This window comes from Pteropus alecto, unplaced genomic scaffold (genome assembly GCF_000325575.1).
Source record: "Pteropus alecto unplaced genomic scaffold, ASM32557v1 scaffold224, whole genome shotgun sequence".
NCBI lineage: Eukaryota > Metazoa > Chordata > Mammalia > Chiroptera > Pteropodidae > Pteropus > Pteropus alecto.
In genome coordinates, this window is record NW_006436289.1 from 119,345 (window position 1) to 142,603 (window position 23,259).

General features: G+C 37.6%; 1 protein-coding gene across 2 annotated transcripts in view; it reads right to left on the reverse strand.

Annotated features, from left to right (window-relative positions):
• Positions 1-22,962, reverse strand: part of UBE4A (ubiquitination factor E4A) — a 31,000-nt gene extending 8,038 nt beyond the window's left edge. For both annotated transcript variants that reach the window (XM_006912758.3, XM_025047436.1), the window contains exons 1-16: positions 22,831-22,962; positions 18,207-18,369; positions 14,243-14,413; positions 13,341-13,453; positions 12,412-12,564; positions 11,465-11,624; positions 11,029-11,231; positions 10,635-10,826; positions 9,387-9,720; positions 8,128-8,248; positions 6,248-6,552; positions 5,076-5,208; positions 3,855-4,042; positions 2,310-2,410; positions 2,082-2,195; positions 526-700 (exon numbers count right to left, since the gene is read on the reverse strand). In XM_006912758.3, coding sequence (XP_006912820.1) covers positions 526-700; positions 2,082-2,195; positions 2,310-2,410; positions 3,855-4,042; positions 5,076-5,208; positions 6,248-6,552; positions 8,128-8,248; positions 9,387-9,720; positions 10,635-10,826; positions 11,029-11,231; positions 11,465-11,624; positions 12,412-12,564; positions 13,341-13,453; positions 14,243-14,413; positions 18,207-18,327 — 2,584 coding nt within the window. In that variant the 5' untranslated portion in view covers positions 18,328-18,369; positions 22,831-22,962. The remainder of the gene's footprint in view (positions 1-525; positions 701-2,081; positions 2,196-2,309; positions 2,411-3,854; positions 4,043-5,075; positions 5,209-6,247; positions 6,553-8,127; positions 8,249-9,386; positions 9,721-10,634; positions 10,827-11,028; positions 11,232-11,464; positions 11,625-12,411; positions 12,565-13,340; positions 13,454-14,242; positions 14,414-18,206; positions 18,370-22,830) is intronic.
• Between the last annotated feature and the right edge of the window lie 297 nt (positions 22,963-23,259).

The window sequence follows — 23,259 nt, forward strand, 5'->3', positions numbered from 1 at the left end:
TCATGTGTAATCAACATAAAAAATTATTAATGAGAAATAATTCTTTTTAAAATACTAGTCCTGCAGTGTGTACTTACTTATAACACACTTTAATTCAGACTAGCTACATTTTAAATGCTTAATAGCCACATGTAGCAAGTGGCTAAGTGGACAGTGCTGCCCTAAGGGAATGGAAATAAATATCTCTGTTTGATCTACTGCATTTAACAAGAGTTAAAAATATTTTTCTGCTTAATAATTCTCCCAATCTCCCCAGAAATATTTATATTGCTAACTTGTCCTTAAGAAAAATGATACCAACTTATACTTTCTGGTAGCTGTGTAAGGTGGCCATTTCTTCATTTCCATGCCAACAATGAGCATCATCATTCTTCCTGAAGCTTCTCTAATGATTCATTTCCCACTCAGACTGTGAAGGATATTGTCACCAGAGTCTGAAGTCTTAGTTTCAGCTGAGCTGATACCTCAAATGACGTAGAACTTGACCACTACGTGTTTTGGGAAAGCACTGCTTTGTTTCCTTACCTGATGTCAGAAAGGCAAGGGTACCAATTGTTTCATTGGACATGATGTTATGGAAACGTGCTAGCTGTCCAAACATCTGTAGGCCCGCTTCCTTCTCTCGGCGGGCTTCTGGAGTCAGACTATCCCATTCACCTCGGTCCTTCTCAATCTGTTGAATCTTTATCTTGCTCAAATACTACAGAAACCATAAGTAGAATGTATCAAAGAAGAAAGTGTGGTTGAAGAGAAGATGATATTTAAGAAGTCCTATTTAAAATCTAGTCCACTAAGCTGAGAAAATAAGGGACTATGGAACATAGGGCTGAAGCTTTGAAAAAAAATTATGGAGAAAAAAGAAAAGAAAAAAAATGTGGCTCCGTATAGATTTGCTTCAGCCTGGGTAGATTTTATTGGTAATTCCCCTAAAAATATTGAAGTCTGTGAAATAGAAAAGAGGATAAATAGTATAATATATGAAATCCAGGCAAAAACAAAAAAGTCTACAGTGACAAAAAATTTGAATCCTTCCTGAAATTTGGAAATAAAACAAAACCACCCCCAAAACTGCTTATCAAAAAACAAAGCTTTATCAAATATGCAGGATATCTGGAAGAACCTTATTTAAAACCCTCTCTCTTGCTGTTGTAGCAAATGTGTTAAACTTACAGTCCCATAAAAATGCCATCTGGGTCATTCTTTGTGTTACATAGCTCTTGCTTCGAAGGGTCTATTTATTAAGGACTTGTTCTTGTTTTCTAGGAAAATCTATTTAAAATCTTAAAGTAATAGATTATGAAAAAGAGGAAACTTTTCTCGCAAATTAACTACAAGTTGCTGGGAGATCGTTAATCAATATGAAGAGCTCATGGCTGTCCAAAAGGCCACCCTCATGATCTATCTGTTTCATCTCCCTTTGGATTACCGCCCTATTTTATATGTCGTAGATAAGGGAATTTTTTATAGGCGCAACAGGCAGCTCCATAGGGATGGTTAAGGATCTGATATACTAAAGGATCTAAGAGGCACCCAGCTGTATACTTTGTGAAACTCATGTTTCAAATATAGCTAGAGATTTGGGAGTCACTGGATAGATAAAGAGTATTGACAACTTGAAAAAATAATCCAAACTAGAGATTATTTTTTATAAAAATCAGAATCTCTTAGGAGAGAGGAATAAGAAATTGTCTTAGTGAGCCACTGTTACTGATATGTTGGGATGGAAAGAGTCACTGACCAACCACAAGATCCTGATTTCTTCTGCAGTGCTGGCCTAATTAGTTCTGCCAGTGTACCTTGGTTTGGCCTTATCACGCTTTCTTTTCCACTCTCTGCCAAAGTATCATTCTAGCTCTTGAGTCTTCAATGGGCCTTGATCTTGGTCTCTAATAGAACAATAACTATCAAGCTCTGTAATGGTAAGGTTGGCAATACACTACTAGCAAATTTTTGGTGTCTAAGACTGGCACTAGAAGCATAAGAATTGCTCTATTATGATTAAGAGGTAAAAAGTATGCACTGGTCATAATTCGATGGTATAGGAACAGTTAAATCTTTTTGTTTGTTTGTTTTGTTTTTACCTGTATGGCTTCATCCAAAAGGAAGATGGCATCATTCATTAGCAGGTTAAGAAAGCGGAGAAAAAGTGGGGGATTCATGGCTTCCAAATTCTTAGAGGCATAGTCAGCCAAATCCTGTTAAGTCCCAGCCCAAGGGAAAACCGTTTTAGTACTGAACCACAACTTACGGGGGCTTATCTGAAGCAAAACTCAGACAACTCGGTTTTAGTTTCACAAAAACTCTCTTACCTTAATGCTTTCTCGATAGGTATCTGTTCCCCACATATACCTTAGGATGGGATACATGGGACGGCGATAATTAAACTTCTGTTCAAATTGATGGGGGTCTCCTGGAGTAAGGTAAGAGCAAAAAACCAGCAAAAGTGACATTATTAGAGAACGAGTAAGAGCTTATGTCTATGTGTAGCTATTTTTCTTTATTCTGAATGTGTCAAGGCTATTGACAAAATCTGCCTTGGGTGTTTATAAAGGCATAGAGTTATAGCCAAGGGTTTGCTTATTTCTTTACTGACAGAACAAGAGGGAGACAGATGTAAAGAATACCTTACACAGAAAAAGACAAGGACCAAGCTGTACAATAAAAGCCAAGGGAAACAAATGCTTCCACATCAAATGTACAGTGCTTATCAGACTCTGAATGAAGCCTTTGAGCCGGCCATTGTGGCAGTGACAGCCATGTGCAGAATGGGATACTAAGTAATCCCCACATTCTTCATAGATAATATGCCAACTGGGTCGCCAACTGGTTCTTGATTACTCTGAAAAATCAGGTCAGAAGCTAAAACTCTAAGGCTTATACTGCTTTTGACATACCAAAGGTACCATGAGAGCACTATAGGAAGAGCATGGGATATGGTGTCAGAAGACCCAGGTTTTCCTTCGGGCTCCACACAATGCAAGTCTATTAACCTTTTGCAATTTCCACTTCTTTAGAAATAAGACAGGAATTACAATACAACCTCTACTATTACAACCCTTTGGCTGATTTAATAGTCACATAAATGAGATAACTACAGCATTTTATTGTGCAACTTCTTATACATTATGAAGATTTGCATGTACTATCTCACTTACACATCATTTCAACCCATTTTACAAAAGAGGAAACTAAGGCGCAGAGGTAAGCAACTGACAAAGCCAAAATCCAAATACGGAAAGGCAGTCAATAAAATGTTAAATGTCTCTTTAAATGTTAGTATTTATCACTGGATAGTAGGACGTAGCCTTTAAAAGGGGTCATAAGTAACTGCTTAATATATCTTGTTTATTGGTTGAGATGGTGTATGGTTTACTCAAACAAAGCATCTCAAGGTTAGATCTCAAAAGGCCAAGAGAGAAAAGGAATATTGCCTGCTTTATTCTTAATCTAACAATTAGATTGTTAAGAGAGTTAGTCTGGATAAAAGACTATCTCAACCACCACCCTGTCCCATTATCCACTATTTTGAATTTTGAGGCAGAGAAAAATAAAGACCCAGATTTTAATTGGACAGCCTGATTTGTTTAGTACAATTTAATCAAGTAATATAATAAAGTTGAGTAGAGTACATCTTTTTGAGGATCTATGTTCTCATATATAAAATAAAGATAATATGGTAAAACTTTCTGGATGGTGACAAATGAGACAATGTAAAAAAAGCACTTATTAGCATCAAGGCTGGCACATAGTAGGAATTCAATAAATGATGGCTGATAACATTTTTCTGACATTCCAAAACTGATCAAGCTATGAAACTTCGCAAGTATCAGCTTCTCAGTTCTAGATTGCTTTACCTGTAAATTCAATGTCCACGAAGACCTTGATTAGTGCTTCTGCAAGGTGGGGTGCATAGGGAAAGTTGCAGAACACACGCTTCCGATGGAACACACTGGATACCAAGGGATTTGGGGTCTGATCCAGGTGGGGCATCACTGCTTCCAACACCTCAGCCAGTTTGGCTCTGAGGTGGGGATTCTTCATCCTGCAAATAGTGCAGAAAACAAGCTGAGCAGGCAGAAATTTAACTACCAAATTTGTATAGCTATTCTCTCCACAGGAGCCAAACATCCTATACCACCATTGCAGAAAAGAACAGGATTCTGCAGTTTTAAGTCTTTCAATTTCTGAGGGATAATGCAGGGGCTACTATTTAACTTTTGAGGTCATAGCTTACCAAGCATTAGGGTGAATGCTTAGGTTTCTATTTAGTGTTTAGCCATTCTGCTTACTGCTCTAGGATAATGCATTATTTACTGCTTACTATTCTGTTTCATCTGGGATAAACTTGCCTTTGCAAGCTTTCTGAAGGCAAAGGCCAGAATATAATTATTCTACATTTCTTATAATGCATATTGTGTGTGCCTAATAAGTATTTGTTGACTTATGATTCTCCTTAGAGCTGCTCAGCTCAGTGAAGGACTGGCTTCTATCTACTTCTCACTGACATGATTCCAGAGATCATGGATTTTTCCCTTTGTGTAGCAAATCTTCACTTATGTACACAGTTTGTTTCCTTTGGCCTAAGCACCAAAAAAATCAAGAGAAGCAACTCTACAGGTCAGTGAGTATCTTCCTTTGGGTAAGTGGACTAGAAGTTATGAATGAGAAGACCTGAGATCAGAAAGCATTTACCTAAGTTTACTGCTTGCTCACCCGACTCAGGATTTCAAGAGCAAACTTTATCATATAATTATTAGAAGATCATTAGCACCTGGCTGCCACTGGTAAGGTTTCTGGCATTAAGGTAATTATTTTAACCAGGGACTAGCAGTGGGATTCCCATCAGGTACCTTACATGCAAGTTCAAATTCTCTGTGGCCAAAGTCCTTTGCTTATCATGTTTCTCAACAGTGGAAGTTCTGGCTACCTAATAGGGTGGTCAGGTGATTCATTAATGTTAACACAACTGATGAAGGCAACCCTTATGACTCAGATTTGTTTATTTCTTGGTTTAGAAGTCTTCTAAACGTTTTGAAGCTCTAAACAGTGACAGGGTCAAACTTTTAGCACTTCACCTTTCTATGCTTCCAGTGAAAATGGTGATAAAGTAAAGAACATTTTCCAGGGAATCTGCTGATGTCTCCAAGATGTCATCGGCAAAGCGGCGGAGAAAGATGAGGAAATCGCCTAGGTTATCTGCAAAAAATTCTGAAAAAGAAGATATTCATTGGAATTAGCCAAACATCTGATTCTCTGTACATACAAATTCTACACTGTATTTAGTCTCCAGAATGGTCCTTGCCTCCTAATACTCAAGTCCTCTTCCAGGATAGAAGATACACCACCCTGAGGCATACAGAAGTGATGGTATGTTATTTCCATGATTAGGTTATAAAAGCCAACGGCTTCCATTTTGGTCACTTGATCTGGGAGAAGCCAGCTGCTATACTGAGCAGTACTAAGGAGAGACCATGTAGCCTGGAAAAGAGGCTGGCAAGCAACTGAGGTCTGCCAACAACCACAGGACAACACCTGTAAGCAGATCCTCCAGCCCTTCTCGGGTCTTCAGATTCCTATGGCCCTGGTTGATAGCTTGGCTGCAAATTCATGAGAGATCCAAAGTCAGAACCATGCAGCTAAGCCACTTCTGGATTCCTGAAGCCACAAAAACTGTGTGAGATAATGTTGGTTATTTTAAAGTTGCTGTGTTTTGGGTTAATTTATTACTCTGCAATAGATGACCACTACAGTGATCAAGAACATATAATCTGATTTTGATGGACAATATCTGCCAACCTCTCACCAACATATATCTATCTATACAATCTCCCTTCTGGGTTAACAGGAGGTGATTACGACTAGCACAGGGAGATTTAGATAAATTTCTAACTTGAACAACAAACAATATTAATGATAGAAACTAACATCTGTTAAAAAAAGTTACCATAGTTACTTTGCCAGTTAAAAATAGTTTCCTTAATGCCAGTTAAAAGCCTGACTTCCCTTAGTCCTTTGAAGACTATTTTTTGATGTGCATAGCAGTGAAGATGAAGACACAAGGCTGAGGAAAAAGCTGTCAGTTCCCCAATACTTTCACCAGTAGATATTATCCAAAAGTTTGAGTAGCTTCTTTAAAAATAGTTGAATGATAACTAAAGAAGGGTATTTTGAGGATTAAACTTCCAAAGTGACCCAGTTAAACTTGGATGGCTATAAATAAGAAGTTCCCAAGGGAGAGCCTCCTTACCTGGTACATAAGCCAAAGAACTGTAGCCATCTGGCAGAGGGAAAGTTAGCTCTATCGGCTGTGAGCCCTCATTGCCTATGGCCAGTTGAACTAGTAGAACGGCCATGGACACCTGCAAATTTAGGCAGTTTTGTAGCATCTGTGGCTCAGTCATAGCAGTCTTGGTAGAAAGATAGATGGTCATCAGTCGTTCAAACTGTTCACGGAGGTTGTCAGCAGCAGGACTAGAACTCTGCTGAGCATCCCGCCAAGCAACCTGCAGCCGATGCAGATTTTGGTTGATTTTTACCATCTGATCATGCAACCTGCCCCCAACAAAGCAGAAGAGACTGGGTCAGGAGGCTCATAAAGGGGCAGTCAAATATAGACCATTCCAGAAATACAAATTTTCATTTATTTATTCTAGTATTCTAGGCTGTAGGGAGCTGCAATTGTGATGACACAGAAGGCACTCACAAAAGTTACTGACAAGACAGAGGTAGGGGGCCTACCACTGGGAAAATGTTACCAAATATTCAACATAATCGAAGCTAATTACAAATAGATAACAGCCTTCGGCTGAAATATACAATCCAAATAACAGTAACTTGGTTGAGCAAGGTGTCAAATGGGCTATTATTATGTCAAATAAATAACTAGTAGGTAAAGTACAAGACGCCCAGTTTATAGTTTGACAATACATAAGTGCAATACATGACTGCACTTAGATGTGGTTATATGGACAATCTTCCCATGGTTAGAAAAGAACTAAGCTGGTGAAAAAGGACTCTAGATTAGTAATGACCACATGTAAATGAGTAGCCTGGAATGCAGCCTGAGAGCAGCAGCTTCCAGCTCTGTTGTTTAATATTACATTACTTTTCACAAAGGATCAGCCAAATGTTCTCTAATGAAAGGAAGACCCATAATTCAATGTTATCTCTATGTATACAGTCCAAAATCATCTTTGGCCCTGTAGATAATGTCTGGGGTTAACCAGCCTATATTGGTAAACTAGATCACATTTATTCCTGTGTTTGAATGCAGGCAGTTGAACAGGTTAAACACATGCTGAATTGTTATCTATTATCTTATTTAAAATGTCAATGACAGAAAAACTATGTAATGAAGAAATAATTTCATTTTCTCAGATACTTGCTAAGTTTTAAAAAGTGCTCTGTGTCAATTTAAGTATCCTGAGAAAGTATTAAAAATTGCTATCCTCCATACCACTTCCTATCGACTATAGCTATGAGGGAATAGCTGTTTTCTCCCATTATTTATACTTATAGTCACAATCGGCTAAATCAGAAGGGGGAAAAAAAATCATAGAATGACATATAACTAGCTAGAACCACACCACTTTTGGAGGACAGACACTCTAATTCTCAAATTTTCACACTTCTAGAATTTTCTTTATCTCTGAAGTTTTATTGATCTTATTGGAATCCCTTATAAATATTTCTTTAATTTTGCCAATTTTGTTTCTACACCATAGAGTACAGCTTGGTCTTTTTTTTTTTTTTTTTTTTACTTCCAGCTTGGTTTTTTTTTCACCAGGAGTCTTAAGTAATGAAAATTCAAGAGCAGAAAGTGAAATGTTAAAACAATTCCACTTTCATAGATGACAAGAGAAAGACAGTGATTTAAAAATTTGCAAGTGTAGAGAAAAGTACTAGTGTGTCTTTAACTTTAAAAAGTTTAACAGGTCAAAAATTAAAAATAAATTCAAGGTATCTGGACAAAGCCAATTCATGTAAACACAAATGTATATAATGCCCTTTCCTGTTGTATCCTAATGTGAGCCTTCAGCAGAAAGAGAGTATATATATAGACTCACTTTCAACTTCCCAGTTATCAACCCAACTGAACAGTTCTTTCCTAGAGACATCAAGAGTTACCTGTGAAATCCCAAGTACAAGGTATACTCTGTCAGGACAAGGTTCTCTGTTACGAGGTTGTAGTTCTGGGGAAACTTTGGTTCCTGCACAGCTGGGATCAAACAGGTTTCTTTGTCCAAACCTCAAAGAAGTTGAAAGGAACAATAAGTGATTTGCTACAGATATCTATCTTGGTTACCAGTGTCCCGTTACTGTAGTTCAACTTCCATACTGCCATCAGTGATATATATATTTTTAAAGTAAATGTTCTTAAAAACAAATCTTATCACATTACTATTTCCTTGTCTAAAAATATATTTTGGCTTACCACTGTCTATAGAAATGCAGTTAAATTTCTTTAGCAAGATCATGAAATCACCAAAAATGAAAAGGAATGATACATAACACTGTAGGTTACAAGGTTACAATGGATCATTTGTATCTATTTTGTGCTTCTGTATTTAAGATCTGCTTTTGAACGTGTATTATTTTTATAAGAGTTATAAAACTGGGAGGAAATACATACACCAAAATTAAGCATGATTGTTAGTAGAATTATGAAGGATTTTCTTTTCACTTCTCTGTATTGTTCAAGCTTTTTCTAATCTGGTCCCAAATCTTCTTCCCCAGACTCATTTCCTGCCATTCATTCCTCTACTCCTCCCCAGACCTACCCCTTGCTTTAGCACTGAGCTTCTCACTGTTCCTGAATCAAGCCTTTCTGTAGCTTTGTACCTTTATAATTGTTATTTCCTCTGTATAAAGTGGGGATTCTTTTGCTCTTCTGCCTGATAAACCCATCTTTCAAGACTCACGTATGAAAACCTCCAACTTCTGTAGAATTTACTACTCACTCCTTCCTCTGTGCTCCCATACTTTAGCCCTACACATTATGATTATCTGTTAATATATCTGCCTTCTTTCAGAGTCTTTGAATTAAAAAAAAGGGACTGTACTTTATTCATTTTTTAAAGAATGAATGATACCCAAGGCTGGCAAATTTGGAGAGAAGGTCTCACTAAAGCACACATCTAAAAGCTACCAGTTTTATTTTTAAAAGTCTGTCCTTTAAAAATTTATTAAAGCTCTTCTTTCTGCCTCATCTTCTTTGAGAAAGAGGAACCTTTGTGAGAAAGGATTAAGGAAATGAATGCCTTAGATGTCACACTCTCTCTCTCTCTCTCTCTCTCTCTCTCTCTCACACACACACACACACACACACACACACACACACACACACACACACACACACAATTCTGGGAAGCCCAGTACTCCCCTACCTCTCATGTGTACATTTTTTATTTTTCGTTCTTCATCATTCAACTCCTTCAGAGCACAATAAGTGGGATTAAAGGTGAGGAGCCGAGAGGATCTGGGTTTGCAAAATGGCTGGCATAGCTTCAGGAGAGCAGCACCCAGATTCAGAAAGAAGGCATCCGAGGCATACATTTGGAAGAAGATTTCTGGCATCTGATTGGCCCAAATCTTGGTGCGGCCTGCATTTGCATGCAAACAGTTTCCAAGCCAGGACAAGATACAGTGTTTGGTTTCTGGAGAGAGCTGGAGTAAGTTCTTCAGCATCTGGTAGATCTTTTCATGGAACTGAGCCATGAACTGTTTAACCAGAAAACATAACCACAGAACATTCCAGTTTCACAATCCTAACATTTGTTACTCCCAAACCATAGCCGCTGACAATTTCCAAAAATATGCTAATCTTAATCTTTTCCCTCACTCTCCTTTACCTTATCCCCCAGTTCTGACTTAAAAAAAAAAAATTTCTGGGCACTTATGATTTCCTGATGAGCTGCCAAACTGCAGACAGCATTTACATAGCTTTAGAGTAGGGATCGGTAATCTTTTTCTGCAAAGAGCCAGATGATGAATATTTTCGGCTTTGCAGGCCATATGGTTGGTCTCTGGTCCAACTATTCAACTCTACCTTTGTGGCATGAAATCAAGTCATAAACAACATATATATGAAAGGGCATGCCTGTGTTCAATAAAACTATTTACAAAAAACAGATGGCAGGCAGGATTTGACCACTGCTGTAATTTGCAAACTTCAGCTTTAGAGTTGTGATGATGGGAGATTTAAACTACCCCCAATTCAACAATTTACTGCCTTATATTGGCCAGACTTCTATAATTTATGCTAAGAAGCCCAAATAAGAGGACATAGGTGGAAGTGGGGATAGGAAAAAAAAAAGTTTTGGTTTATAGACTGGAATTCAGTCAGATTTTAGGCACTAAACTTATAAGAAATAGTTTGGTAAGAAAAATAAGAGTTAAGAGGAAGATAGGGCAAAGAATGGCAGCAGCTTATTCTTAAACTACACTAAAGTTTACCCTTGGCTCTTAGCGCATGCTAAGAAGAGGGTAATTTCTTTACATAATTATGGTAGAAAGCCAATCAGATCAATGTGCTTTCCCAAAGAGGCTCACGTAGCCTTATGTGCATCTGTATCCTGAGATAATTCTACTTAATCTAAGATCAGGGGGCTGGGAAACACAGTAAACAGTTCCACCTGATGGATATTGGCCTCTTGTACTTTGATCTCCTGGGGACTGGAACGAGATGGATTCAAGAAGTAGCCATGATTTTCTACTATGCCCGGAGTCTTTAATAAGCAGGAGATATTCAGGATTATTCCCAGCAAGGTCTTCTGGTACATCTGCCCATTGCTAGGGTCTTTGGGCTGAATGTATTCTACAAAAACCTGTAGAAGACAAGTTCAACTTATTCATCTGTAGAATGAGGTAAGTATGGTAGGGTGAGAGGGCCTCAAAGAGTTCAGTTTATACAACAACCAATTCATTTTCCTCTTATTCAATAAGTAATATTATAGTGCCCTCAGGATAGGGAAGCATAAAGTATTAAATATCCAGCTCAACCGTTTATATACCACCTTTCAGACCTACCTTTGCCATATCCTTTTGCCTAGTGAAATAGAGAAGAATATCCAGATATACATACAACAGGATCTGACAGAGTTCTAGATCTTTTATTCGGCCCAATAAAATATCAAACACTGGAATCATGACTTCTGGAAATGTTCGCACTTCTTCGTCCAATATCAAGGCTTCAATGACCTCTTCCAGAAACTCAGTAACATCTTCAAAATCTAACAAAAGGCAAATAAGAGAGAAAAAAAGGCCACAGGAATTTTTATATGCCTTTACACACTGGATCTTTACTCTTCTGATACTTTTGATAATTCACTGATATTCAACCCCAAAGGTCTTCTCTAATTTATACTGGAACCACAGTGGCTCTGAGGCTTTCTGATGCAATTACAAGAATTTTAAATTTGGAAATCAAAACGCAGAAGCCCACAGATCTTGCTTATATACTCACGGGCTCCTTGGATAGCTTCCAACATCAAATCTACCAGTTGCTCATAGATGTTTTGGTCAACATAGATTTCTGGAGTGAGGAGAACTGTTCGTGTATTGGACACCGTGAGATTCCTGCACTGAACTGCAAAAGGTAGCAGGTTCTCTGGAACTTTGGTAATCTGGAAACAGTATAAAGAAAAGAGGAAAGAGTCTAGTTCTATGACCTGGAACGAGGGTGGGCAATAGCAAAAAGAATGGAACAGACATTGTATCCCAAAACAATATTGCTCTCCTGTTGATGCTTGAAAATTCATGAGAGTTCATTCTTTCGTTTAAATAATCACCTCCTTGTTAGAATTCCAATCCTGGAAGTGACCGAGCTTAGCTTACTCTAATATTTACACATTACTGGAAATGAATTCATCAGACCTTTTTTTTTTTTCAATTGTATTATTAGTTTCAAGTATACAGTACATTGGTTAGACATTTATATAGTTTTATGAAATGATCACCCTGATTACTCTGTCTTCCCTCTGGCTCTACACAGAGCCCTTACTACTGATTAGCTCAACTACTAATTTGTACTTCTTTAACCCTTTGCCGCTTTCTCCCAGCCCCCTGTACCTCTGCTCTGGCCGTCACCAGATTGTCCTCTATATTTGTGAATTTGTTTTTGATTAGTTTTTTTTGTTCCTATCAGATCTTTTTTTAAGGGTGTGATTTTTTAAAGAGGTTTGTGGAAAGAATAAGAGGCACTGGTTCATTGGAGAAAGGGGTGGTCCCTAAGCCACAGAAAGGAGATTAACATTTTAGAAGACAAACTAATAGTGCCTCTGATATCTGGTTCCAGATATACTATAATGTATATAAATTGATATAAAAGACACTGATCCAACTCTCTGGCTTACATGTTAACATCATCCTCAAGAGGACAATATAGTACTCAATGGGAATTATTATTATTACCTCTTCCTTGGCTCTTTGGAAGCAGGAATAAAGGTAACAAAAAATGTGACTCTCCCCCGCATCTCGATCAGCAGAGAGATTCAACGTTGTAGAAGAAGTCATGTTAATCAAGTGGTTGCCTGGATCTTGAAGTAATAAGCGAGCGAAGACGGCCTATTAAAAACAAATTTTAAAAAATGCTAAACCATTGCTAAGTTAACCTTAGAACATTAAGATGTGAAAGGTAATTCTGACTCAGGTTACTGTGAGAATCACAGAATATAGAATGAAGGGGAAAATATGACCCAGTATCTTATGAAGCTCAAGTGTTTAGTATAGCCCCTTCCACAAAGTAAGCATTAAAAGAATATTTGTTGACTGGTGTAGAGAATCAGCAAGTAAATTTGTATGTGAAATTTACTACTGTTGGATTGCTGAGCTCACTCAGACTTATATAAAGATAAATTAAACATACAAAGTTAAACTACAAGTTGTCGTGTCTTCCTTAACAAACTTACTCTTTTAATGTTAATTAGGCACTTATAAGGTAAATTGCCTGTTTTAATTTTGGAAAAGATATAAAGAAGAAAGGGACAGGCCTTGATCTTGAGAACTTAAGTCTAATATGTACATGAAAAAGCCACTACATGAGACAGAAAGTGACAATTCCCATAGGAGATGCATAGATAGATTATTCTAGGATCGCAGAGGACAGATAATAACTCCTACCTGAGAAGGCTTTGTAAATGAGATGGCATTTTAACTGGGTCTTAAAGGATAAGTGGATTTGGACATGTGGCCATTGTAGATAGGAAAATTCCAAAAGAGGAGCACCATGAATAATATAAGAGATGGACGTAAGCAAAGTCACAGCTGGAGAAAGGTGAGCAGAGTTCAGCTGCATGGCTAATTTTTGCTGAAGGCATATATAAGGAACATAAGAATGGTACCTGCTCAACATTGTTCATATCAAGCCAGTCTTGATCTTCTAGGTCTACAGCCATTTCTTCTAAATACACACAGCGGCTGGGGATGCCATTCCCACTTTTCAAGCTTGGGTCACCTGGGAAATGGTTTTAATCTGGTAGGTTAAGGATAACACTTCTGTTTTGTAACAGACAAGTGATCCTGACAGCACTTCTCTTCAACTCCAAGTTAGACTCAGGTGATATGAGAATGATCTCGACATTCAAAGCAGTACGTAAAGATTTATATCTTAAAGAGCATGGGCTTGTTATAAACTTAGCATCATGACATTTTAAGAGTAATTCCCAGACATCAGCACTAACTTTGGGTTTAACTACAGATAAGGCACAGAGGGAAAACACTGATACCACTTGAGGCTTTCACCTAAATGTTTAGGTCACCTCTTGAGAAGAGAATGGATTTGGCTACCATTCCTATTTTCCCTGTAGGGTAGTAAAGGCAAGTAGCTATATGGTCTAGCCCGTATCAAAATGGGAATGACAGTTGTATCTGTGTATAAATACTGATTTTAGAATCAGTATTCTGATTCACATCAAAAGCTTTACTGAGAGAAAAGGTAAACAGGGTTAAAAGGGGTCAAATAGTTGATTATGGAATGAAATCTAACTTTGGGTGAACACACAATGCAATCTATATATGACATACTGTTGAATTGTACACTTGAAACCTATTTGATTTTATTAATCAATGTCACCCCAATAATTTTTAAAATAATGAAAAAAGCTTCACTGAAATATAAGCTGTGTTCTAGGGAGTACGGTGGGTTTGTTTAACCATTAGATACAACAGGTTTCTAAGAGCAAGTCCCTAGCCCAAGCAGAAAGGGCAGAGTAATGAATAGACTGGCTGCAAGTCTGTAACTCACTGTTGTCCAGAGTAATGAGGAAGATCCTTTGGATCATGTGATTGATGTTGAGTTGCTCACATAATAAATGTGAACGGAATGAGCGGCTAATCTCAGCCACCGAGTAATCAAATTCATCCAGACTCTCTGACACACTATTATCTGAGTCATCCAGGCTAGCTGGGAGTTCATCTGCCAAAAAAGGTAAGCCATTAACAGTTACACTCCTCTCTTTTAAGAGAGAACCAAGCAATGATAAATGTAATCAAAAGGAGGATAATTTTGGATGTGAAACCAGTTAATCAGCTGATTAGTGAACATCTCAAGTCAGGTAACATCTTTTTTACCTGATGTACATAACATTACTTAGTTTCAGGTGTACAACATAAGATTTGATGTTTGTATATATTATGCAGTGATCATCAAAATGTCTAGTTAACATCTGTCATCATACATAGTTACACTTTTTTTCTTGTGTTGAGAACGTTTAAGATCTACTCTTATCAACTTTAAAATATGCATTACAGTATTATTAACTATGTAGTCACCATGCTACACATTACATCTTCATGACTTATTTTATAACTGAAAATTTGTACCTTTTGATGCCCTTTCATCTATTTTACTCATCCTAACCCTTGCCTGTTCTTTGTATCTATAAAAATTTTTTAGATTTCACATATAAAGTGAGATAATATGGTATTTATTTTCCTCTGACTTATTTTATCTAGCATAATTCTCTCTAGGTCCATCTATGTTGTCACAAATGACAAGATTTTATTTTTATGACTGAATAATATTCCAGTGTATGTATATATCACATTTTCTTTATCCATTCATCTGCTGATGCACATTTAGGTTGTTTCCATATCTCTGCATCTGAAAATAACACTGCAATGAACATGGCGGGGTGCATGTATCTTTCTGAGTTAGTGTTTTTGTTTTCTTTGGATGAATACTCAGAAGTGAAATTACTGGGTCAAATGGTAGTTTTATTTTTAATTTTTTGAAGAATATACTATTTTCCATAGTGGCTGCACCAATTTACACATGGCAGGCCCTGGGCCCTCCCAGCAGTGCTCAGAGGAGCTCAGGCTCCAGGGAGTCCCTTTGCTGGTGTTGCTTTTTTGATAATAGCCATTCTAGCAGGTGCGAGGTACTATTTCACCATGGTTTTAATTTGCAGTTCTCTGATGATTAATGATAACTGACTGCCTTTTCATGCACCTGTTGGCCATCTTTGTGTCTTCTCTGGAAAACTGTCTATTCAGATCTGCCCACTTTTTAAGTGGATTATTATTATTATTGATATTGAGCTGTATCAGGCAACATCTTAAGTACAGGATTCTAAAATCTCTGGCTAAATATCCTACCACATTTTACAAATCAAGAGTTTTATTCTTTCTATTCATAATTAATTATACTCCACATTGCAAAAATAAGCAACATCATTTCCCCTATAGAATTGTAGTAACAAAGAATTACGTAATAAATCAATATGACTTCAATTATTTTAAATGTCTTTTTCTTGATTTTAAGAGAATAGTTATTTTAATAATTCCAAATTGTACAGGAAAATATCATGTAAAAAGTCTCCACTGAATCAGTTCCCTATGGACAACCCCTTAACTTAGCAAAGTGTTTCAGATTTTTTTCCTATCCTGGTGCTAATGTTTATTACCATGATTTTTAGTTTTTTTAAAAAATAGGATCATTCTGTATCTACTTCTTTTCAGCTTGCTTTTCAAACGTAATCAGCACCAATACCTTTCTGTTAGGTCATTTATAGGCCACCTCATTCTTTTCAACAGCTGCATTGTATTGCATTATAATACACACTGTGATTTATGTAGCTACTTCTCAACTGCTAATATTTGGATTAACAATTTTTCATGATTTCAAACAATAATGCACTGAAAGTAACCTACTCTTTTTGTACACTTGCATGAGTATTTCTATAGGCTAAATTCACAGAAGTAGAACTGCTGGGTTAAGGAGCTTGAACATTTAAAAGTTAACATATACTAACAAATTACCTCAGAAATACTGAGCTAATTTACATGCCCACCAACAGTATATGAGAAAGTGCCTGTTTAAATCTTCACAAATTTCATAGGTAAAAAACTATATAATTGTTTTAACGGGCATTTTTCTTATTATTGAGACCAGATTCTTTAATCATTTAATTATCGTATACAAATTGCTTGTTCACATCTTTTGTTACTCTTTTCCTATTGGTTAAATCCCTTTACTTTTTTATAAAGCAACCTGAAAGACTGCCTCTCAGAATGGCATTCACACTTTTATGAGTATAAAAGTAGTGCTGTTCACTAAAAGCCCCACCTGAGTTTGTATTGTTTTTTTTTGCTACAGACAAAATGGTTATTCTGAAAGTCCAGGGAAAACTCTTGGAAGAGTTGCTTCAGTGTGGTGAGTTTAGTAAAAGTGAAGTTCAATATAGGAGGCCAAAGGTTTTGGCAGAGTATTAACTGCTAGTGGAAAACAGGTTAGACCTGGTGGCACAATAAATTCAGTGTAAACAAACTAAGATGGTAAGGCACCAAAATAGCAACAGAAGGGCATGTATCTGATTTGTCCCCACAGCCTGGTGCCTACGATGCTTCCAATTCTAGCCAGCCTTATGTCTGTTTATAGCCAGAAGGACAAGCATTTTGTCACTCATATACTATTAAGTTTTCCTCTGAACTCTACGTGTGATGGGAGCTAAGAACCTATTTAGCAAAATTTCCCTGAATTGCATACTCATAAATTTTATTTTCCCCATTTCCTATTTTTGCTATTCCTCACTCTCCTTTCTCTCCTACGATCTCCTAAGGTTTCTCATTCTGCGCCTATATCTCAGAAATCAGGGGAGATTTCAGAGACTGAGATCCAGACATGACTCCTTTATCATGTTAAAAAGTCAGCATTAAGATACACTGCCAGATTGTCTCCCGGCCTCTCTGCCAAGTGATTATAAATATAAAAAAAAAAAGTCAGCATAATATTTATTACTCCCTTGCTTTGTCCACTGCTCTGTCTACTATTCATCTGTCTTGCCCTTACCTCCTTTTTATTCAATCCTAATCAGAGAGCAAGGCTACAACTCAGCTATACATCTGAACACTTTTAAAACAAACAAAATAAAGGGAAAATATAAACATTTCTTCTTTCCTAAAAAGAAAAAAATGCTATTATTCTTTTTGGAAGTAGGAGAAGGGGAGCAATTTCTGGCTTCAAAGATTCTGAATACCCTCAGAAGACTAACAAATTTGAGAAACATCATCCTAATTCTTCTAGTCTATGTGTCACCTTATAAGGCAGAAGCTAAGCTTGATCTCGATTTTGGTCCCAGATGAGGAAAACTATTTTTTTGATCAGTGAGATATGATTCAGATTTTTTTCACATTAAGACTAAGGATCAGATTTTCTTAGAAGTCTGTTCTAATAGCAGTAAGCTACGATAGTGGCCATTCCATGGGGTGGGAGAAGCATTTCACTTGAGATAGATGGAATCACTAGGCTTAAGAACAAGTCTCATTTGTCTATAGGCCAAAAAGCTTTTATAATTCTTCCTTTCACATATATGCTTTCTATAGCTGCATGTGACTTGTTTTCCATACCTCTGCCTACAACCTCAGTTTCCTATGTTAAAAAGATTTATTTAAATATCTTTTATTAGGTGATTTTTAAACCAAAACAGCTTGACAGTCTGGGATCACGACTGGCATCTGTTACTAAGGAACCACCTGTTATCTGGTCTCTTTTTATGCAAGAGAGAGGACAGGGAGGAGAGGACCCCAAAACAAAACAAACAAAAATGAACAAAAGCCCTTCTCCCAACTTATGCCCTAAATAAACAAACAAAAAATAACTTCTGTCCCAAACTTAAATTCCAATTGCAATTCAGGACTCAAAGAATACTTAATTTGGGAAGACACAATTCTCGGTCATCTCATCTGCTGCTACTGGCTCCTTCACTTACCAGATTGCTGCTTCAGCTGCTCTTTTTGGATTGCAGCAAACTGCTTGGCGTCAGCCAGGGAACCAAAAAGAGCAGCAAAGGGGTTACTTGAGATGTTGTTGTTATTCTCCTGGTCTGTCATTTCACTTCAAAGTGTCCTCCATCCAGACCTAGGGGGGAGGGGCTATAGAAAGGACAGGTATTAGACACAGAAGGTGAGATAACAAAATAATTGTAATATACCCATAGTCGTTTCTTTTCTCAAATACAACACATCTTAAAAGGCTTTGGGTAAGACTTCATAATTCCTGTTCCAAGATTCAAGACACTGTGGAAAAATGATTACAAACCTACCAAATGGACAAGTTGGCCTGATTTGGGGGTAGCTAAAACCAAAAAGCTTGCAAAACATTCTGCTGGAATGCATTTATCTGTTGACATGTTTCTACTTGCTATACTGTTAAAAAATAGGTTAAGCAGAAAGAATCACTGAAGTCAAAGGGGGAACTTAACCTATTAATAGTAACAACAATGTGACACTTTAAAATGATACCAAAAGAACTATGATTTCCCACAAATCTCTATGCTGGCTAGCTAGGTCTCATTTACCCTGAGCATAGGTGGCACTTGCTCAGGCTTCTGTTACTTTATTTATTGAAGCTGGGAATTCCTCAGCTACATATAAACTAAATGTAAGCCTTTATCTAACACATGGAATGACAAATCAGGATAGGAACCAGATTAGCGGTATGTGGGTTTTATATATATATATAAAGCAATCTACCTCTACTCCTAGGCTGTTACAATTACTGATATTTCCTCCACTAAAAATGAAATGATCTTTGCTTAATTCTGTATTTAACTTTCACTGTTTATCTGATTTTTTTACACAAATTCCTAATGTGTAATATGAAACAGATATATATCTTAAAGGTATTAGTGGAGCTAACTGAGCCTGCATTTGCACTCTTCTGGTTATATTTCCTCATTCAAGAGCCAAGGGGACTCAGTGGCACAACAGGATGAGCAGAGCTCCCTGAAAGGCTTTCTCCCGTCTGAAATTTTAAGGCCACAGCATAGAAACACAACCCTGAAAAGCATGTGAAGAGACAAAGGGTATGAATATTCTACTTACAAGGATGTTGAACTGCTCTAAGAACAGAGGCCTTAGAAGGGATATAAGGGAAGGAGACAAAAGATCATTCAGTCAACTTTTAATTTACTGATGTAAAACTCCTTACTGAATCATATTAACAAAAGCTAATGCAAGTCATAAAAGTTACCCTTATTTTTTGGGAGGAAGAGAGACTGTAACACTTTTTGACAATTCTCAGGCATCTCCACCAGTCTGCTTCATGTTCCTCTGTTGTGTTTTCTGCTTAAGAGCTAATGGCTAATTAGCTGTAATGACTTAGGCAGACAATCTAATCTCTCAGCATGGTACTGGGATTTACTGCTTCAAGGAATTGAACTGTTAGATGTGGCTCTACGTATTTTATTTTTTGCTATGTATAGTTTAGTTGAGCTTAATAATACAAAAAAGATAACATATTTCATGTTGAAATTAACATCAATCCTGAAGAGGACTTTCTCCCCATTTAACCACAGCATAAAACTTAATTATTGCCCCTAATTCATATAGAGGTACCAAGAATTACCTCATTGTTACTTGACCACCACCTCTATCCTAAAGTACTCTGAAGTCCAGAGGAATGCAAAAAAGTGTAGTAGCTTTTGTTATATTGCCACTGCCATCAAAATATCACCCTTTTTTTCAACATGGCACCCACATTTTTTCCTTGGGGATCCATCTCATTCCCAGTCCACATGTTTAGAAAGAGACGACCTCACCCAAAAGCTCCAGGAATGGGCATATGAATTGGCCTTGCCTAAAAAAAATACAGCATTCTACGGCCAAAGTGACTGACTCAGGAGTGGGTACAAGACCCTAGCAAGGCCTATCAGATTTAGGAAACACCAGCTTCAAGGCCTTTTGCTGAATCTACAGAAAAGGGATTCTTTTTTTCCTGATTAAGTTGCTAGGCTGGTTAAGATATAAATGTGGAGTGGCCATCTTTCCACCATCTAGAAAAGGCCCAGCCTAAGTCAACATATAGGAAAACAGAAACAAAGGCTGGAAAGAGTATTTTCAGTTATAAAAGCCAAAACAGATTTCTCTATATTGTGTAGCAAGTTTAAATGGGTTTAAAAAAACACAACTGAAAAGAGTTCAGATTAGAACCAATGAGATGCGTCACTTGCACCATCTATGCAGAAAGGAAGTACAGTAGACCTCTGAAGAACATGGGAGTTAGGGAGCCAACTCCCTATGCAGTGGAAAAACCACTTATAACTTTTGACTCTCCCAAAACTTAACTAATAATAGCCTAATGTTGACTGCCCCTTATCAATAATATAAACAGCTGCTTAATATATATTTTTGTTATATTATATACTGAATTCCCACGATAAAATAAGCTAGAGAAAATAAAATGTTAAGAAAGTCATAAGAAAGAGAAAATACATTTACAGTACTGTACATAGTTATTGGAAAGAATTCCATGTGTAAATGGGCTGGCACAATTCAAACCCATGTTGTTCAAGGGTTAACTGTAAGTTGAAAGGAATATAGAACATATGATAGGCTCTTACAACTATCAAGAGAGATAAAGAAGATTTATCATCATAAATGGCATTATTTCCTTTTTCACTGTCACATTATATAAAGAAGCTGACGTCTCACTACATTTTATCTATGTTTTAAATAAGATTTGTAACTTTCTGCATTGTATTCCTAATGCAGATCTTCTACCTTGCTAGACTGTAAGCAATTGGAGTACAGGTTCATATCTGATTATTTTTTCTTCTGTGTCTAGCATTATATATCACAAACACAAAATCCCAAATAAATATTGATTGATTGATTCAATCTTACATATAATTACTCCTGACCTTGTAATCAATAGCAGCACCATGAGGCTACTTTAATGTAAGAACTTTACTATGTGTTTTGGATTGAGGTGGAAGGTCAAGCTGTGTCAGACACGTGGCTTGATGGTATTTCAGTATGTGTACAATAGAAAGTGGACATAAATCTGTTGTCATCTCTGCTTTCTTTTTGAAAAAAACGCTTTTTGCATACCTCACTAACCCCATATTTTTCATTTGTACTTCAAATCTGTTTTTCATAGAAAAAGGGCTAACACCATGTAACCACTTATAGAAAAGTTTTACAGGAAAAGGGAGGACTATATCATTTGATGAGAACCTCTGTGGAGATGTCAGTTTAGATTTGTTCAATGGTCTCACAAATGTAAAAAGATTATCCAGATAACACCCACTCCAAAAGAAAGGTCTTATGAAATGGAACCTTGATATTTTGTCACTGGGAATTTATAGTCTGCTATTTTCAACTGCCATAGGGAGATACAGCACTATCCTATTGTTAACCTTTGGGATGGTACAACTACCAATCTTTAAAGCTTTTGAATTGGATTATTTTTTAAAGTCCTCTTTAAAAATAAGTTTCACTTTGATATACTTGCTGCAAGACTCTACATCTGTGATAGCTGTCTATTTCCAGTCCTACAAAATCCTCTCACTCTCCCCTGATTCAATCTTGTTTATAATCTGTACTGCCAATCCCTTAACCCTTAAGGGTCATTGTCAGCTCTTAAAGAAGTGAGCACACAAATGCTTAACTTCAGACTTGTCATTGCTTTTAAACAGAAATATCTGGTGTACTTTGTAAAACTGAGATTGTCAAAATCAGGCTCTATTAAATCATACTCCATAAGGTCTGTCCTGGTAATACATACATCAAACAAACAAACAAGCAAAAAAATTTAAAAATGTTTTCATTGCTGTATGTTCCACCCAATGATCCTCTCAGGCTCCTCTAATGTGGCAACAGATTCTTCCAACACAACAGCAAGCGACAGGGCTATTAAGTCGAAAAGCAGATGGCATTTCTTCCTGGGTCTCATTTTATCTCAGGAGGGCTCCCATGTGAAGCCAAAACAGTTCATGGCAGCGAGACTAAACACGTTCTTGCTCTGGGAGTAAACAACTGAAAATACCAATCAAATATAAGCTCCCGCGCCGTGATCAGTTTTAGAAGTGTTCCATATCTAATTGCTGAGGGACCATGAAGCTGAAAGCCAGGAGAGTTTTCAGTGGTGAACTGATCACTTTCCTTAAGAAATGTCAACGCTTTGCCATATGTTTAAACACGCCCACCTGCTTAATCTCCTCTGGCATCCGGCTATCTATTGTCTACGCTTTATAATTTCTCCCTCTAGGTTCCCATGAGGGCATCCGGGCAAGGAGAGAGACATACCCTCTCGACGCAAGTTCCACAGCAAGGCAGACAGAGCTAATGCAAGGCCAGTATTTAGGCCTTTTCCCGGAGGGGAATGGCAAGGAGGGGAAAGATGCGGCACGTAAGGGGTTCCCAAATCTGACAGGGTTGAAATTCACGAAGGAGAGAGTCAGTAGTCAGGAAAGTACAGGACAAAGAATTTGGAGAGGATTAAAGTACAGAGGCCTGGACCCGCATTCGACCAGGAGAAACAAAACAAAACAAAACAAAACACTGCAGACTTAATGATCGTCTCCCCTTCCCCCGGGCTATTTCCTCTCTTACCAGAGCCTGAAGGGCCAGCAGCGACGACACACGACAGTCTCAGTGGCCGAAGGGCTCCCACTTCCGACTCAGCAGGGCAACCGGAGCTTACATCATGATTACGCGCCGGCCTTGTGGAAGCTCATTTGCGCGCCGGAAACAGGGTGTATCCCTCGACGCGGAAAACTGGCGCGCAAACACGCCCAGGGCGCAGGCGCTACCTGATTGGCGGGAGGCGGAAGTGGCCTTGCGATGAGTTGGGAGGGTGGGGCAAAAGAGTGTGCTGCTTGGGGCTTAGTAAAATATGAGCATGCCTTGGAAACCGGTGTATGGCAGGCAAATATGACTTAGTGATCCCCGGCACTGCCACAACTTCTGTGGGCGTCTTTCTATTTTCCCTACTGGTCTTATGTCCTTTTGAAGTGATTTCATAGATGGTTAACCATGAAG